We start from the raw sequence: 18,081 nt of genomic DNA, 5'->3' as shown, positions 1-18,081 counted from the left end.
TGTAAGCAGTGAGGCATTGATGTTGGCAGTGTTTTCAGACATGCCCTCACGCCTGTATGTGAATGTGGATAAGTGATGACATTTGAGGTCATTTTTTAGGTCTGGGTCGTCCACTTTTTTAAATGAAATCACTGTTATATGCCGATGCACATAAATAGTTAACAACATAAAAAAAGGAACAAAGACAATGTTCGTTTATTCTAAAAGGAGAATGAGCAATCTGCCACCTCATAATGTTGTCATCTTATGTAATCCATGCATGTAAATCCTGTCCATTAATATCTGAACGTTGATTTACTTTATCCGCAAAGCTTATCGTCTTATAATAACCTACAAATATTATTATTATTATTAAATATAAATTTAAGTTCAACAAAATTATAAACTTTAAAAATGTGTTATCCAGTAGACTTTCCCTAACTATTCACACATTTGTAACTTTTTTAATTTAATGATAATACATTTACAAATAATTTTTACATTTTAATTGTTCATTCTGCTATCCGTTTGATTCATAAACTTGTGACAATATTTCTTATTTATGTTCGACTGATGGGAAGCCTCATAATGCTCCCCATCGTGTCTGACCACGTGTGTGCGCTGAGCTGTAGTAGAGCACATGCTGGAAGGACTAAACCAAATCTAGTCCACAACAAGGGTGATAGCAGTCCACGTATGTATTTAGTTTGCATTGCACGTGTGTTCTCATAGGTCAGTAATCCCCCCTGTACAGCAAAGTGTGATGATCCAGTCAAGTTCTCACTTCATTCAAGGTTCATTCAGTTCAGACTAGAAGCTCGACTGCGATCGAATCACGATACCCCACTTTTACTTTAAGACTAAAATGCAGATGTCAAAGAATATTTAAGAGCTGCTGAACGTTCTCTTGATCTAGAAATATGAACGCGAAAGATATTTCCAAACGCACGTACAAAACGTGAGGAGGCGGGATGGATGCAAAGAACAGAGAGCGGCAACGGACACGGAACGCTTGCAACAGAACCGAAAGCGCCAGTGTCCTGCGCTCGCTCAGCGTCGACAACATAGACAACAATGAGACAATGGGAGACGTGTTGGACCGGGGTAAACACTGTGGTCTTGAACGGCGGCTTTTTGCACCGCGGTACAGCTTGCTTCGTGAAGTTGGCAGGGGCAGTTATGGCGTTGTGTACGAGGCCATTGCTCGTAAATCAGGTGCGAGAGTGGCGGTGAAGAAGCTGCGCTGTGACGCGCCTGAGAATGTGGAGTTAGCACTGGCGGAGTTTTGGGCTTTGACCAGCCTGGAGAAACGCCATGAGAATGTGGTGCAGCTGGAGGAGTGTGTGCTCCAGAGGAACGGGGTGGCCCAGAAAATGAGCCATGGCAATAAGCGTTCAAAGCAGTATTTGAGGTTGGTGGAGACCTCGTTGAAAGGTAAGATGTTTGTTCTAGAAGGTCAGCGGTTGAAGAATGGTTTGTCACGAGCTAACAGTAGCTTTTGGTTGTGACAGTGCACTTATTTGGTAGTAATTACATTTTGGCCATTCAAAATCTGAATCATGTCAATTTTGATTCATTTTTTATTGTAATCTGAAAGAAACCCGTTTAGAATCCATTGTTTTTCAGTGAGTCATATGGGGTTCGGCTGATGACGTTTATACCTTTTTTATATCGCATGTCTTTGTTCTATATTAAGATTATTTACATTTTATGTAAGAATGTGGCAAATGTCGGTCAAATTTGCCCTCCCCCACCTTCCTCTCGGTTATGAAACTCTTGAGTTTTGAAGTGGGGGAGGTGCTGGTGGTCAAACCTTCTCCACACGCTATCCCGGGTTAGAACAATGCAGGAAGTTTGATTCCTTACATGACAACTGTAAATTATCTTACAAATGAAAAAGAGGCAGTGGTGATTTAGGTCAGATAATCGAGGCCAATTCGATCTCATTAATCGTAATGTGTTGGGCTGTCTTTGTGTGACTGCTTTCACGTGTAGATCTGAATTATGATGCAGGTTTTTGTACTGTATAATACTAGTGTTTCTAGAGGCATTTGCTTGGAAGTTGTTGGTCTAGTCTATATTTAGTGTACATGGAAGTGAAAGTAGGAAGAGATGTTTGGGCTATATGTTATGAATAAATAAATGATTTTAAGTGCTTCAAAAGTGTAGTCTCTGATGGGAAAACAAGACAGTAGGCATTGATTTAGACTTGTTTTAGATGAAGTTTTCAGTCTTAAATATAGCAAAGTGATTATGGTGGTCTTGTCAAGTATTGCTGTAGTGAACAGTTTTTGTTTAAATTATTGTATATGGCTTAAAATGATGGGTTAAAAGCAACTGGTTATGTGAAAATAACTGAAAGTCCCACTCCCGACCCTTTGAGTTTTACCTCTTGCTTAAATAACAGGTGTTTTGTTACAGATGCAGTCAGTATTTTTGTTTTACTCAAATATATTTTGATGTAGGCTATTTTGAATCACTGCAACTTCTGGTGCACCACAGTGTATGGAATTTGAGACCATAAAACACAAAATTAAATCTTCTCAACAGGACAACGCAATATTGAGACAATCCACCTTCATGCTGAAGTTATTACTAAAACATTGTTTACTACTAATATATATATATATATATATATATATATATATATATATATATTAGAACCCGACCGATATGGATTTTTGGGGGCCGATGCCGATAAAAAAAGCCAGATACCGATATATCGGCCGATATTATTTATTATAATACAGTAGCAATATTATGTGTATTATAGTACAGTACCAGTCAAAAGTTTGTACACTTTCCTATTGGTGTATTTAAACTTTTGATGGGTACTGTATATAGAATACACAGTATAAACAGAATAAATATAAAAGTTCTGCAATGACCACTCAAATGTGGTGATCAAACACTTGTGTAACAAAGATATGTAATGGAGGCTGGGTGAATGATAGAATGAGAATGATACATTTGAGCTGTAACCAAACTAGTTTGCATTGCATGTTATATTATATTATATTCTAAATACTGTTGCATAATCTTCACTAACGACTTTGTCTTTTAATTTAGTCACGTTATATAGGCTATAACTTAACTTGTATCAATAAATATATCAAAAGTGTCACTGACAAAACCTTATTATCTTCTATTTTTAGTCTTAATTACTCTAATCTCTACCAGTGGAGGAAGAACTCAGATCTTTTTACTAAAGTAAAATCAATAATATCATAATTAAAACGTTTTTAATTACATATGTAGGCTACAGTACTTTTATACTATTTTAAATAAGTAGTAAGCTAAATGCACTAAACGTGAAACATAAAGTCTTATAATTATATAAATTATTGGAATATTGCTTGATGTTGTAACGTAGCGTTATAGGCAGAATGAGCTTTAACACTGTGTACACCGGACGCGGCCGTTATCGCTCGCGTTGCAACAGCTGCTTACCCGCGACCTGTTACAAAGCAGAATGGGGCATCATTTTACTGTCGGAGATTTGTCGCTCACGCAACGCATTTTAATCAACGTTTCATCAACCAATTGCCTGGATTTAATAAATAACAAGTAAATATAGCAGACAATAATCAGGACTTCTCAGCTGCGCGCTTGCAATAGTCACAAGCTCACACAATACGTGATAGAGGCTGGTAGCAGAGAAATCAATTCTGTGAATTACACTGCGCAAATCAAAAGTAATAGGCTACTACCCACCGGATAAAGAAGGGTTGGCTCTCAATAGAACATAAAATATTCATTTTATTTTATTTTTCATGTTCGCATTTATGAGGAAAAAACAGTGTTACGGACGTGACAAGCTCTGAAAGTGGCACTAAAGTGCTTTAAAACTTTAACATAGACCTCAAACCGAAAGCACAAAGCCTTTCATTAAGGTGAATTTCGTGTTGTATTAATTGTATCTTAATTTTAATCAATGTTTCATTAACCAATTGCCTGGATTTAATAAATAAGAAGTAAATATAGCGGACAATGGATAATCTCGACACGGAGGCGTCGGCGCGTGAACTGGAGGTCGCCTCATGCATAAATGAACCGAAACTCAGTGTATAAACCTGAGAAATATATTTATATTGAAATGTCTACTTTTAAACAGAACAATTCAAAGCGAAAGACAGACTGCAGCTCTCTACTGTAATCCGTATGAAATGTGCATTTCTCTCTGGCGTGTTCACTAAAGATCACGAGTCAGCGTTGTCAACTTTGCAGCGACACTGACTGAAAACACCTGTTTATTAATAAACAATTAAAATGTATCCTTGCTATATTTGATGTATTCACAATCATTACTTTTGCCAGTTCTTTGTGACAGCTTTTAGGTGCTTTATTGGCAGCGCCACCCTTACATGAATCACCGCACCCGCATTTTTTAAAATAGGCTATTAATTTATCGGCCATTATAAATGCCGATACCGCTAGTTAGGAAAATGCATAATATTATATGTAGGTCATATATCGGATATATCGGTCGGGCTCTAATATATATATATATATAAGTAGTAAACAATGTTTTAGGAATAACTTTAGCAATAAAGTCTCTAGCTGATGAGTTGAAACATGTATGTGTGTTTGATTAGGGAGACATACAAAATGTGCAGAGTTGAGGGTACTCCAGGACCAGGGTTGGGAACCACTGCTTTAAGCCAAGCATACACTGAATTTCGTACAAATTTGAGCAGATTTCTAAGTCATGTTTAGAGCCTGGGACACACCAAGCCGACTTCAAAGAACCAGTGGCGACGGAAACCGACGGTTTTGTCGCCTGCGTCTGGACCAAAAAGCTACGCTTGAACACACAGCACAGACTACAGCCAACTGCAAACTATCACGTGCGTTCTGTGTGTAAGGAATTAACTGTCAGCAGTTAATATATCAGCAGGTGTCAATAGTCTATATTCGTCATTCAAAAGGTGAAACCGAAACAAGGAAGAAGTACACAGAAAGTTAACAAAGCAGTGCTTGCTTACCATTTTGAATAGCCTATCAGTTATGTTGATAACTTTCTTCATTTTAAGTGGCCCATGTTATGATGGAAATATTCCCATTTTGGAATGCTCAGGTAGGATAACATTACATTAGATCAGTCTTCTGTCTGTGCCGTCTCGACATCAATGGTCTCGACGGCCGAGCGTCAGGTTAGTGTCTCCCGGCCTTAACAGAAATTAAACCATGGCGGCATGAAATAGCTATATACTAGCTTATATGTGCTGGGCAACGATTAACCGTGATTAATCGCATCCAAAATAAAAGTTTGTGTTTAAATCCTATATTTGTGTATACTTTGTATAATTATTTTGTATATATAAATACACACATATGTGTGTATATTTTTAAGAAATATTTGCATGTAGGCTGTATACAAAATATTTTATATATAAATAAGATTTTTTTCTTAAATATAAACAGGCATGTGTGTATTTATACATACAAAATAATTATACACAGTACACGCATATATTATGTAAACACAAACATTTATTTTGGATGAAATTAATTGTTTTCCAGCACTAATATATATATAACAGAGAAAGAGAAAAAAAGCCTAAAATAAATGCTGCCTCTCATTGTTCACTGCTCAGGTTTCACTTTCGCGAAGCATTTTTGTAACTATGCGAGTGGAACCACTTCTCACGGCTAGGGCTGGGTACCGAGTTCGGTACTTTTTAGGTACCGACCGAATTGCCTCGATACTACCGAGTATCGAAACATGTCTTGTTTTTCGGTACCAAGTTTCGGTACCTAAGTGGTTAATCTCGTCAACGTCAGTGAAACAATAAACATGCAGCATGATTGGCTGTGGCGGAAAAACACTAGTTTACGCGGCTGCCCAGAGACGTGCCTCGTCGCACGTGAGGCTGTAGTGTGTGCAAGCGTAAGCGTCCAACCCAGATAGATAGAAAATATGTGGAAATAATCAAAAGTGTACCTATGTACCCGACTCGATGACATAAGCACGCAATGCAATATTTTCGACAAGATAATTGCTGCCAAGACCGGTAACACAGTAAATCTACACTTAAAAGCGCACAGAATACACTCGAGAGTAGAAAGTTTATCCGCCTTCGACTACAAGAACTGGAGCGCGTCACATATAAACCAAAACTCAGCGTATAGGATACTTGCCTCACAGACATGAGAAATAGTTCTATATATGTTCAAAATATGTCTACTTTTAAACGAAACAAATACGAAATGAATAGTTTGATTACCTAATCCATATATGCGCGCGCGCGTTCACTACTGCAGGGATGACGAGTCAGCATCGCAAATTCGCAATAATCATCTTTGCAGCCAACACGTTTAGTAAACACTTGTTCATTAATAAACAATTAAAATATCTCCTTGCTATCGTTTCCCGACACATCCATAATCATTAGGCTACTTTTGCCAGTGCTTTGCGCAAGCTTCACGTGTGCTGAGCCCGAGGCATATATCCCGCACCCCAGTAGACTATATTTAATTCAATTCACATTTATTTGTATAGCATTTTTCACAATACATATCGTTTCAATGGAGCTTTACAGAAAAGGCATGTGTCTAAATTACAATTTAGAGTGATCTGTTATCAGGGGTGACTGTGTGTAATGCATTTCAATTAATTTTCATTCAGTTTCATTGTTAAACAATGCATTAAGTTAAGGCAGAAACAATGAGCTCATTGAAGTAAAGAATACATGTTGTTAAATGATTAGGAAACATAGAAAACTTTAGCATTGGTGCTTTTTTACAGACTCAAAATAATAGTGTAAAAAAAGTCAACAAACTGAAAAAATAAAAGTTTTTTTTTAGGTAATGTTATATTGATAAAATTGATATCGAAAAAAGTATCGTTCAGGAACCGGTATCGAAGTCAAGGTATCGGTATCGGTACCGGTATTGAAAATTTTGTTACGATACCCAGCCCTACTCACGGCACAAGCGAACGGGTCCCACATGTTTAGTTCACATGTATATTGTCAACGGTCAGATCGCAGCTCGACGATCGTACCATATAGTGTGAGCACATAAATCGTGAGCTTTGGCTTTACATTGCATGTGATTTACTCGTACATTGAGAGATGGTATTTAACAAAAATATTGCTGAAATCCCACAGTGTATGCCTGGCTTTAGACTCTTTTTTTTGTGGTGTTGTGATGATAGCACCCTTACCCTGGAAAAAGAACTGTGTGATTCACAAATGTGTTTTATTTATATTTACTGCAGCATGTGCAGATTCAGGTAATGCTTGCTCAACAGACACGGGAAGCGATTAAAATAAAACCCATGAAAGCACAGGGCCACATTTACACTAAGGCACTTTGGCTTGTATCAGGAAATACAAGTCAGTCTTTGTTGTTCATATGGGAGCTAGTCCAGTCCTGTGAGAAGAAACCAAAATGGCTTCAAACTGGTTGCACAACAATTCAGCCTATGAAACTGAGCAATTCTTCCATTACCTCTTTCCATTGCATTAACTCCTCCTGTTGTCTGGTGCTCTTATTCTCTCACCTCTTAAAATGTTTACTTTAATGTTATGTGCAAGGTTTTCCCACAGTTTTTTTTCCTGTGTTTTTGGTTGTTTTCTTTTCCTAAAGCAGAAGGTTGGTGCGTTACATAGTGAAGGGCCAAACCCTTCTTTAAAAGCCTAAAGTTTACATCAAAGTCCCTTTAAGACAAATCGGTTCACTTGACGGCCATATTTATAACACCCTGGGCAGCCATTTCCAGACATGCATGTACAGCTCACACTACTTGAATGGGAAAAGATTAAAACCTATGTAATAATTTGTCAAGTTACATTTCAAATCAACAATTTGACAACAATGGTGTCATAAATTGTGCTAATGTGCATTAGAGTAAACAAAGAAAAAGATTGGCTCTTTTTACTGCACAACAAGACATAATAGAGGATTGGTGCTTTAAAGTGTAAGGCGAAATTACAGCTGCCATATTGAGCATTACAATTTCTCAAAGTCATTAATGAGTGGACCTTCTCTACCTTATACAGTCTCTGGTTTATGTTACAGCCACAATTTAATGCCTGCAGAGGCATGTGCTTATTAGGGAAAGGAACATTCTCATTTTATAGAGTATTTCATCAATATTTTTAGTCTGTTTTCCCAGAATTTTAAATGCAACTTGTTGGTGTGCATTAACATCAATGACATCAAAACCAAAAACCATGCACTAAGTCACAGAAAGTCATTAACCAACTATTTCTAGCTTAAACCATTCATTTTGAAACTGAAGTAATTTAAATTGAAAATGATAATTGTTGTTGAATTCCCATTGTTTTATGAAAATGTTAACTGATTTGAACACACTCAATTATTTTAATCTCTAGGTTTTTTTTGTTTGTTTTTTTGTACTTTCAGGTGAGCGTGTATTGTCATGTCCTGATGAGCCCTGCTACCTCTGGTTTGTAATGGAGTTCTGCGAGGGAGGGGATCTGAATCAGTTCATCCTGTCTCGTGGGCCCGATCCCCTCACCAATGCCAGCTTCATGATGCAGCTGAGCAGCGCTGTGGCATTCCTGCATCAAAACAACATTGTTCACAGAGACCTTAAACCAGATAATATCCTCATTTCCCAGCGTTCTGGCACACCTGTGTTGAAAGTGGCTGATTTTGGACTGAGCAAAGTTTGTGCTGGTCTTGCGGCCGGAGTACGGGACCCAGAGGAGGGACGAGACAAAAACAAGAATAGTATTAACATCAACAAGTTCTGGCTCTCATCGGCATGCGGCTCAGACTTTTACATGGCACCGGAGGTGTGGGAAGGGCATTACACAGCCAAAGCAGACATTTTTGCTCTGGGCATTATTATCTGGGCCATGATCGAGAGAATCACGTTTATTGACGCTGAATCGAAGAGGGAACTGCTCGGGACGTATGTGCGGCAGGGTTCTGACATTGTCCCGGTTGGAGAGGCGCTTCTGGAGAATCCAAAGATGGTGTTGAGTATTCCCCAGCGCAGACGCTCACACATGTCCGAGGCGCTCCGGAAACTTTTGCAAGACATGCTGGCCGTCAATCCTCAGGACCGACCAGACGCATTAGAGCTACACAGCAGAATGGGAAAGGTCACATGTGCGGCGTAAAATCTGAACTTTGACCTGAATGCACACACAGGTATGTCTTTGCCAGTGAAATTTCCATAAATGTACAGATACAGTTTTTGGCTTTCATGTTTTTGTTTGAAGATTCTTGTTTCCAGATGCAGTAATAACAGCTAATAACAATTACTATATTATCTCTCTTAAAGACAAACACATTTACACACAGGGGTGAGCGATATACCATTAGAAATCTTTGTTCTATTGCATTTACTTGTCCTAGTTCCTATTTTATTACTGACTGTTTACTTTTTACTTCGGCCTACATTAGTTAGGCTGATTTTTTTTGTGATGGTGAAATGAATGGTGATGTGAAATTTTAATGGCATCCAAAAAGTTGGCATCATAACCTTATTTCCAGCACAAATACCTATAATGGTTTATATTGTGTATTAAAAGAGTGCTGTGCGCACATGTAACGGTTTTTAGGGCATTGTTTTTAACAAATTAGTTTAAGTTTATAACATTTGGCAAGGAATTTATTGATGATATCAGCCAGAATTTTTATATTGATGCATCCTTAACATCATCATCTGTTTTTCCACATGGCTGTCCCAGGGGTGTGATTATTTTGATTACTCTCGAGTAACAAACGAGAAACGGCATAGTCTCTATGCTCCGCCCTTACCTTCACAACGACCCTAGAGCCATAGCCGAAGCCGAGCCAACTCCTAATAGAGGACGTTTGACTCCAGAGGAACGTTGGTTGATGTCAAGTGATTTTTAAATATGACATCTTCAAGCTACTCCCCTTCACCTTTAGCAGTGAATATGTTCATATTCGTTTTGTTCATATTACATTTTTATTGTTAGTTTGAATTACATTAATTTGACAGACAGCATTTGCTGATGTTGACCAAGCTAGTGCCATTCAGAGCTGCCAACTCTCACGAATTCACCGTGAGACACAAACAATTGACACTTTTCACGCGCTGTCAGTCACGCCACATATCAATATTGTCACGCACAGAAAAATCGCAAAGCAAAGAGGACACGGAGACCGACAGACTAGACAGAGCAGGTTAGTTATGATATAAACAAATCTCAGCTCTCAGATTCTGTCAATTTTATTACGCAATTCAAACAATAAATACCGTTTTGGCGTACACGACAGATCCCTAGCGCAGGTGAACCGATCATCTCTACTAGCTAATAGTAAAAAAACACGAACACTGTTGAAAGATACAGTAGGCTACAAGTTACCAAAATGTATTCCTCATACATAATATCGACCAATCGTTTTTTTTAATCAGCGTGCAGAGGTCAATAACATAGCTGGAGAACAAATATGTCACATTTACCTCAGGAAAGCAATTTAATAAACATAATATAATTAGCTAATGTTACATTTTATCATCAGCTTGGTAGAGACGGGCTCTGGTAGATAACAGGTGAAAACCGGATCGGATCTGTGGGTAGAGCTAACTATCAAACACATCAGGTTCAAGTACGCCCACAAGCCGTGCAAGTTATTCGTGTATTGCAGTTTGGCTGGTGGTTACGTTGCCCGCATACCGCCTCCCATGGCCGAAACTGGTATTATGACACCCGTCGGGCAGTGGCTAGTAATTTAACATGCTTATTCAGGTTGATATCTCTGCAGCACTATAACTTGTCATTTTTTTAATGACATCATCGCCCTTATTTCTTCTCATTCTTTTGATGTGTGTAGCTCATTTTTTGGATATTTTCATCCTCAATTATTACACATTGCACCTTTAAGTTGGTTGTATTATTGATTTTGGATAACATCATCATTGTCTTTCCACAGCAATGGGGGATAAATTGCCAGTTGTTTCTGTTCTTTTTATATATTACCAGTGTTATGCGTTTTGACAGGACACATGATGTGATTCTTTCTCAGACGTTCAGAGAGCTCCTGTTGGCGTACTATAAGTAGGGCTGGGTATCGTAACAAAATTTTCAATACCGATACCTTGACTTCGATACCGGTTCCTGATCGATACTTTTTTCAATACCAATTTTATGAAACCAGTTTTAACAATATAACATTACCTAAAAAAAAAAACTTTTATTTTTTCAGTCAGTTTGTAGACTTTTTTACACATTTTGAGTATGTAAAAAAAGGACCAATGCTAAAGTTTTCTGTTTCCTAATCATTTAACAACATGTATTCTTTACTTCAATTAGCTCATTTTTCTTAATGCATTGTTTAACAATGAAAATGAATTGAAATGCAATACACAGTCACCTCTGATAACAGATCACTCTAAATTGCTAGGGCTGGAAAAACATTAATCGCGATTAATCGCATCCAAAACAGAAGTTTGTTTTTTACTTAATATATGTGTGTGCACTGTGTATAATTATTATGTATATATAAATGCACACATGCATGTATACATATAAGAAAAAAAAATTATTTATATATAAAATATTTATATATAATATAAATTATAAATAAATATATACAGTATATACATGCAAATATTTCTTAAATATATACATGCATGTGTGTGTGTATTTATATATGTATATATATATATATATATATACACACAAAATAATTATACATAGTGCACACACATATATTATGTAAACACAAACTTTTATTTTGGATGCGATTAATCTTTTCCCAGCCCTAATTTAGACACATGCATTTTCTCTAAAGCTACTTTGAAACGATATGTATTGTGAAAAATGCTATAATAAATGTGAATTTAATTAAATATATAGGCTACTGGGGGCGGGATATATGCCTCGCGCTCAGCACACATGAAGCTTGCTGCAAAGCACTGGCGAAAGTAGCCTAATGATTATGGATGTTTCGGGAAACGATAGCAAGGAGATATTTGAATTGTTTATTAATGAACAAGTGTTTACAGTGTGTTGGCGGCAAAGATTATTATTGCGATGCTGACTCGTCATTCCTGCAGTAGTGAACGCACGTGCGCGCCTATATGGATTAGATAATCAAACTATTTATTTCGAATTGTTTCGTTTAAAAATAGATATATTTTTACCGTATATAGGACTATTCCTCAAGTCTGTGAGGCAAGTATCCTATACGCTGAGTTTCGGTTCATTTGTGACGCGCTCCAGTTCTTGCAGTCGAAGACGGATAAACTTTCTACTCAAGTGTACTCTATGCGCTTTTAAGTGCCTTATGATTTACCGTGTTGCCTTCTGACATAGGTAGGTACACTTTTGATCATTTCCACATATTTTCTATCTATCTGGGTTGGGATAGATAGACGCTTACACACACACACACAAAAACACACACACTACAGCCTCACGTGCGACGAGCCACGTCTCTAGGCAGCCGCGTAAACTAGTGTTTTTCCGCCACAGCCAATCATGCTGCATGCTTATTGTTTCACTGACGTTGACGAGATTAACCACTTAGGTACCGAAAAACAAGACATGTTTCGATTCTCGGTAGTATCGAGGCAATTCGGTCGGTACCTAAAAAGTACCGAACTCGGTACCCAGCCCTAACTATAAGTAGGGATGCTAACCGATGACCGTTTGACCGATGGTTGACCGTATCAACGTTAACCGATCAAAGTTGTTAGTAGTCGGTTAAAAAAAAAAGTTATCTCTAAATTAGGCTATTATAGACAGTGGACTAAACGCTACTACAGTTAGCCATCTCATTCCAATATATTTTTGTGTGAAGTGAACAAATCCCTCACCCTTAATTTTTCATAACTCGCCTGTTTGTACTTTAAGAAACCAATAAAAACATTTGTCGCGAGGTCACAGCGTTTGGGTTCGCGCGCTCACAAGGTTTGCGAAAAGTAAAGGCTACAGGCTAAAACACTCGAGGTTAGAGCCAGGGCAGACGACAGGATGGAGCATGCATAGAAAAGAAGTGTGTGGGACCATTTCACCAAAAAGAATGACACCGATGTAAGTTGCAACTTGTGTGATACAGTGCTTAAATACAGTAGGCCTACATCATCTATGATGCATCACCTGAAAACGCGACTTGTTCTGTCCGTTATTAGAAGGCACACAGTGAGTCAGACCTGCCTTGGCCGGTGCGTCTTTTACGCATTCTGAAGGTGCTGGTTTTATCCATTGGTTTTATCGTGTTGCAGTCTATTAGGCAACATTCCACATAAGATGGGCTTAGATTTGGAAATACATTATATCTACATTTCAGTGGTTACAGATAAGGTGATGATGATCATCATCTTTCTTTATTATTTTTATTACTAACGTTACCTCAAACTAAAGCGGCGTCTCTTCGGAGCTGTCATTTTCTTAAATGAGCCGGGGCAATGTTTCAAATGAGCTCCTAACGCTAGACTAATGCCTTTATTTTCAACGCGATCACCTTGTACCCAAACCATTTCGAAACTAAGGAGCCATTTGTCCTCCGATTACATACAAGCTCCTCGGGGCCGCGTAGGCTACTTTGCGGGATTAATGTTTCGCGCTGTAGGGGATTTAAAAAAAGTGACGTGAGTGGAAGCGCGGCGCCGGGTGTGTGTGTGTGTGTGTGTGTGTGTGTGTGTGTGTGTGTGTGTGTGTGTGTGTGAGAGAGAGAGAGCGGGAGGCAGAGAGAGATGCGACAGAGTTGCGAAATTGCAGGCGCGGCTCGAAATGGCTGTTATTTCAAATAGCGTAGCATATTTCAAACTAATCTGTTAACCGGTTTCAATCGGCTAATGAGGCTCGGTGGTCGGTCAAGAATTTTTTTTTGTTTTCGCCATCCCTAACTATAAGAGCCTCTTTTGTTTTTATGAATGCATTCTGGAATAGCTGTTATACAACCACACCAATTCACCACTACCCGTCCTCTAACACTCCCCATCCCTTCATCTCTCTCTCTATTCCATACCCTTTGCCTCAAGGGGACAGTGCTCATCTGGCAGACCAGGAGACTGGGAGTTGTTCCTAGTTCAAAGATGGAAAAAATTTTGTTTCGACATGCCACACACAACTGACAGTTCCTTGCAGAGACCAGAATTTAGACAGGTAGTGATGCATTAGGGATGCACAATATGTAGTATTTGATTTAAATATCGATCTTTTAGTGCTTAGTAACTATAGCATTAATATAATTAACAGTGTATTGATATTGACCACACTTTTAATATCTATACATCATTCATTTATTTTCATAGTAAAACTGTGAAATGTTTTGTTTTTAAGTTGGATTGGCTCAACATAGTTTTTAAAATGATGTATTTTAGGGTTGAATATCAGTCACTTAAATATTGTTTGTGTGTAAATGAATATGAAAGGCAGGGCCCCAGCCATTATGAGGGCATTACAGCTGTCTGCTTCTACCTCCAGTCGTCTTTTGTTGACCATCCCCCCTCTCCTTCTCCTACCGTTGCAACATTCAAAGCGGAATAGAATACTGCATGCATGATGGAGCCATAATTTGCTCTCAGACAGTGGTGTGTATGTGTGGGACGTGAGAGAGGGTGGGATTGCACCCGAAACAGCGTCTGGTTTGTAGTTCGAGTGACTGCAGCGGGGCTTTAATAGCTATTCCTGACTCAGCACATAGTTTGAGCCGCAGGATATGAGGAGGAGGGGTGAGGTCTTTACACTGTATGCAGCTAAGATCAAGGCGCTCGTGCTGACTGTAATGACAGATAGCCTGCAAAGACTTACATTATTTGTGTTGTGTTTGAATGCTTGTAAATCTGGTTATTCAACAAGCAACCCATTTGAGGCATTATGCAACGCCATCATGACATCACCACTCCTGTGGGTTTTTTTTAGCCTGTCACTCAAAATATAGAAAATGCATGGCCCCTCTTTTCTTTTTCTCTTTCTTTTTCTTTCTCTTTTTGTGAAAAGTCGTTTTCTCTCATCTGGGTTCCTGTGGTCAGTGGAAAACCTGGAAATATCAGAAAATCATGATTGATAGATTTTTGTTGGGTGAATTTTTTATTTATTTATTTGTATTTATTTTTTGTATGACATTTAATTGGATGGGAATTGCTGTGTTTGAAATCCTTACCCAGTAGCACGGCTGGCCTTGGGGCCTGACTAGTAGTCGTTCATTTAAGCGATTAGTCAATTAATGACACTTTTACATTAAAAAGACATAAATCATAATAATGAGCCTTTAATTGCCTATAGCTATATAATTTCTGTGTTTTCGGCTGCAGAGATTAAGTCGGATGATGCTGACTCGTCATCTCCGCAGTAGTGGAAATGCATATATGCACGTTTCATACGGATTACATAATCGGAATATTTGTTTTCCACTTGAATTGATTCATTTAAAAGTAGACATTTCATGTATGTCTGTATGTCATGCAGTAAGCGCGCTCTCCACACAAACACAGATATGCGCCTAGTAATAGCACACATTTATCTAGGTTAACATTAGTGCGAGCGGACTTGTAAAGTTGCTACTGCTTGCATGTGTCCAGTGACAAGCCATATTTGAGGTTGATGAATAGTATGCATTTTGGATTTCCTGCCATTAACAATCTGTCCATCACGGACTGTGTGATTTTGCCACTTCCTGTGGAGGTTTTTTTTCTTTCTGTGACTAACCGTCTAATAAAATTTTGGACGACCAAGGCTCTTCAAGTCGACTATTAGGGGGCAGCCCTATACAGTAGTAATCATGAATGACTGAAAAATTAATTAATTGGTCAAAACATGTTTTTTCTTCATCTTTTATTATTATTTTTTTCATCTTCTTAGTAAAAGCCCTTATAATCAAATGTGTGACTATTTTAAGTACCAATTCTAATGACTTGTTTTTGTGTGTTTTTCTTTTCATTCTTTTTAGGTTTTCCCTTTCCATATCAATCCAGAAGGGGCCACAGTGTTTGGACAACTGTGAATCTTCCGTTGCTGATTTAATGTGAAGAGTACGAAGTGCTCAACTTGAACATCAATACAAATAGATTTTCAACTGACCTTTAACTTTTTTTTGTTTACAGTAGTGTTTTAAACGAGTCATTCAGCAAGCCCAGAAGTGTTCAGCCTAACTCAATCATCAGTTACATCACTTAAAGTGAAGTTAAGCTAAAAACAATGATGTGATACAGTGAGTACAATCAAGCTAAAACCAGAAAGCTCTTTATTAGTCTTACTGAAGGGCTAGGACTCTTCAGTTTCCCTAGTAGCTTCCCTAGTTGCTCATGTTCTCCAAACAATATGTTGCCATAAATAACAGTCAACAGAAGTATTTCAGTTATTTTATCAAGTTTTTAAGACTTCAGTTTTAGTGCACAAACAATTCACAGATGTTAGGTTCCAGTGATTTTTGTTTTTTATTTTATTTTAAAACAATTGCAGTACAGAGACATTAGCTCAAGCATCTACATATATATGCTCATCACGTCACCGAACTTCACACGTCTTACAGTTGTCCAACCAGTTGTTCTTTCTTGAGTTAAAAATGAAACTCCTGGACTTGATCATATTTATCTTTGCTATGTCGCATCGCAATAGCTGAAATTCTGATAATTAAAGACTAACTTTCAAAACTTGATTTTAAATTATTAAAATGCTCATCTTTAGCCTAAGCCCAGTATTGAGATTTTTTCCCCTCCTTGAATGCAGATTTATTCTGGTGCCTTGAAGCCTAGTGATATTGAGATTTTCTTTTAGGTTGTTAATATTTAAACACTTTACATATTAGGCATGTGTAGTTTAACCATTTAGGTGCCAGTTTTACATTGTGTGAGATTATTTTTTGCCCAAAAAGATTGATTGTTTCTGGTGTCCATCTATAATGCCACTGTCAACTATGTAAACATCCCTACTGCACAGATACACTTATACAGTTTCAAGGATTAGTTGTTTTTGGACTTGGAAGAGAAGGTTATGGATTGATTATGAATATTTCCTTTTTGTTAGCTGATTACTTGGAATTGTTCTCAATAACAGGATGGGATCTTCATAGTGGTTCCATTGGATTCTTTCATCTGCCTCCTAAATGCTTCATAGAGAACAAGTTGGTGTGTCTGTGTGTGTTTGACTGTTTCCAAGTGTGATTTTGCTTGACGGTTTGTGTGTGCTATAGTTCTACCTCAGCACTCTTGTGTTTTAGTAACTACTTCACTAAATGGACTAGCAGTGCTTTGTTTTGTTTTTTGGAGAAAATGGTGGTTAATGTTTTCCAGATGATTTATTTATTTATATATTTTTTGAGTAATAAATCTATAATGTCAAGCTTTTAGTAACTTTATTCCCTTTTCTTTTTTTTACTGCTTATTGCTGTCTGCTGTAGAAGAAACTTGAGGCTTGTGAGAACAAGATTTTTAAATAATTTTTTTGGGATTGAATCACCCTCAGGTTTAAGGTGTTTTGAGTTGTAACATTCTGGTCCTTCACTTGGGAACAAAAGGGGTCTATTACTAATTATCGCTTACATTTTCATTTTATCAGGAAAGGCTCTTTGTTTTTAATGGGCGCATTGTTTCTTTTCTTTTCTTTTTTTAAATCCACATTCATTTTCCCGAACGGCATTTTAAATGATTGTATGTTTAATGAGGGTCAGTTAATCCTGGTGAGAGTTGGTAAATGTTTTTACATTTTCTTTATTGTTCACTCAGTTACTCCTCTTTTCAGTTTGGATGTTTCAGAGGGCAGAAACAGAATTTTGTCCTAGCAGTCAGACGAATCACAGTATTAGACTGCACTTGCACTGAGGAGAGTGAACCAAGCATAATAGAAGTTCACTTCCTGTTGTATCCTCTCTTTTGCTCAAATTATGTTTTTCTTTGTATTCTTTGTGGTCCAATTTTGACTGTCCAACACACTCATCTATGCAAGCTTTCCTTCTCTGACACTGTGTGATGCTGCTCTGCTTAACTATAGCCTCTTCAGACCTTGACGTTTTTGTTACTCTTTTGTGCTCATTTAATGACCTTTTTGTGGAGCACTGTGCTTTTTGTGTGAGAGTCTGATTTTTTTTATTATGGACTTTCCTTTGTGTAAAGCACACTAGAGCTGTGTTGAAAGCTTCACTCTTTTAGGGTGGCATCTCTTATTGTTTTGATGTTTTTGATCAATAAACCATGTAAAAGCATAA

General features: G+C 37.8%; 1 protein-coding gene across 1 annotated transcript; it reads left to right on the top strand.

Moving 5' to 3' along the window:
* Positions 1-744: 744 nt before the first annotated feature.
* On the top strand, positions 745-18,081 carry stk35l (serine/threonine kinase 35, like). The gene is made up of 3 exons (XM_077198421.1): positions 745-1,413; positions 8,353-9,108; positions 15,829-18,081. The coding sequence occupies exons 1-2, from the start codon at positions 951-953 to the stop codon at positions 9,075-9,077; spliced, it is 1,188 nt and encodes a 395-aa protein (XP_077054536.1). The 5' UTR covers positions 745-950; the 3' UTR covers positions 9,078-9,108; positions 15,829-18,081.

This window comes from Siphateles boraxobius, unplaced genomic scaffold (genome assembly GCF_051911475.1).
Source record: "Siphateles boraxobius isolate OS27281-9 unplaced genomic scaffold, OSU_SipBor_1 41, whole genome shotgun sequence".
In the NCBI taxonomy this organism is placed as follows: Eukaryota; Metazoa; Chordata; class Actinopteri; order Cypriniformes; family Leuciscidae; genus Siphateles; species Siphateles boraxobius.
This window is presented reverse-complemented; position numbering and strand designations above follow the sequence as displayed.

Excerpts from the sequence above, each read along its gene's own strand:
- stk35l (XM_077198421.1), top strand. The coding sequence starts at position 951 with ATGGATGCAAAGAACAGAGAGCGGCAACGGACACGGAACGCTTGCAAC. Across the intron at positions 1,414-8,352 it reads GGTGGAGACCTCGTTGAAAG|GTGAGCGTGTATTGTCATGT; the intron begins GTAAGATGTTTG and ends TTGTACTTTCAG.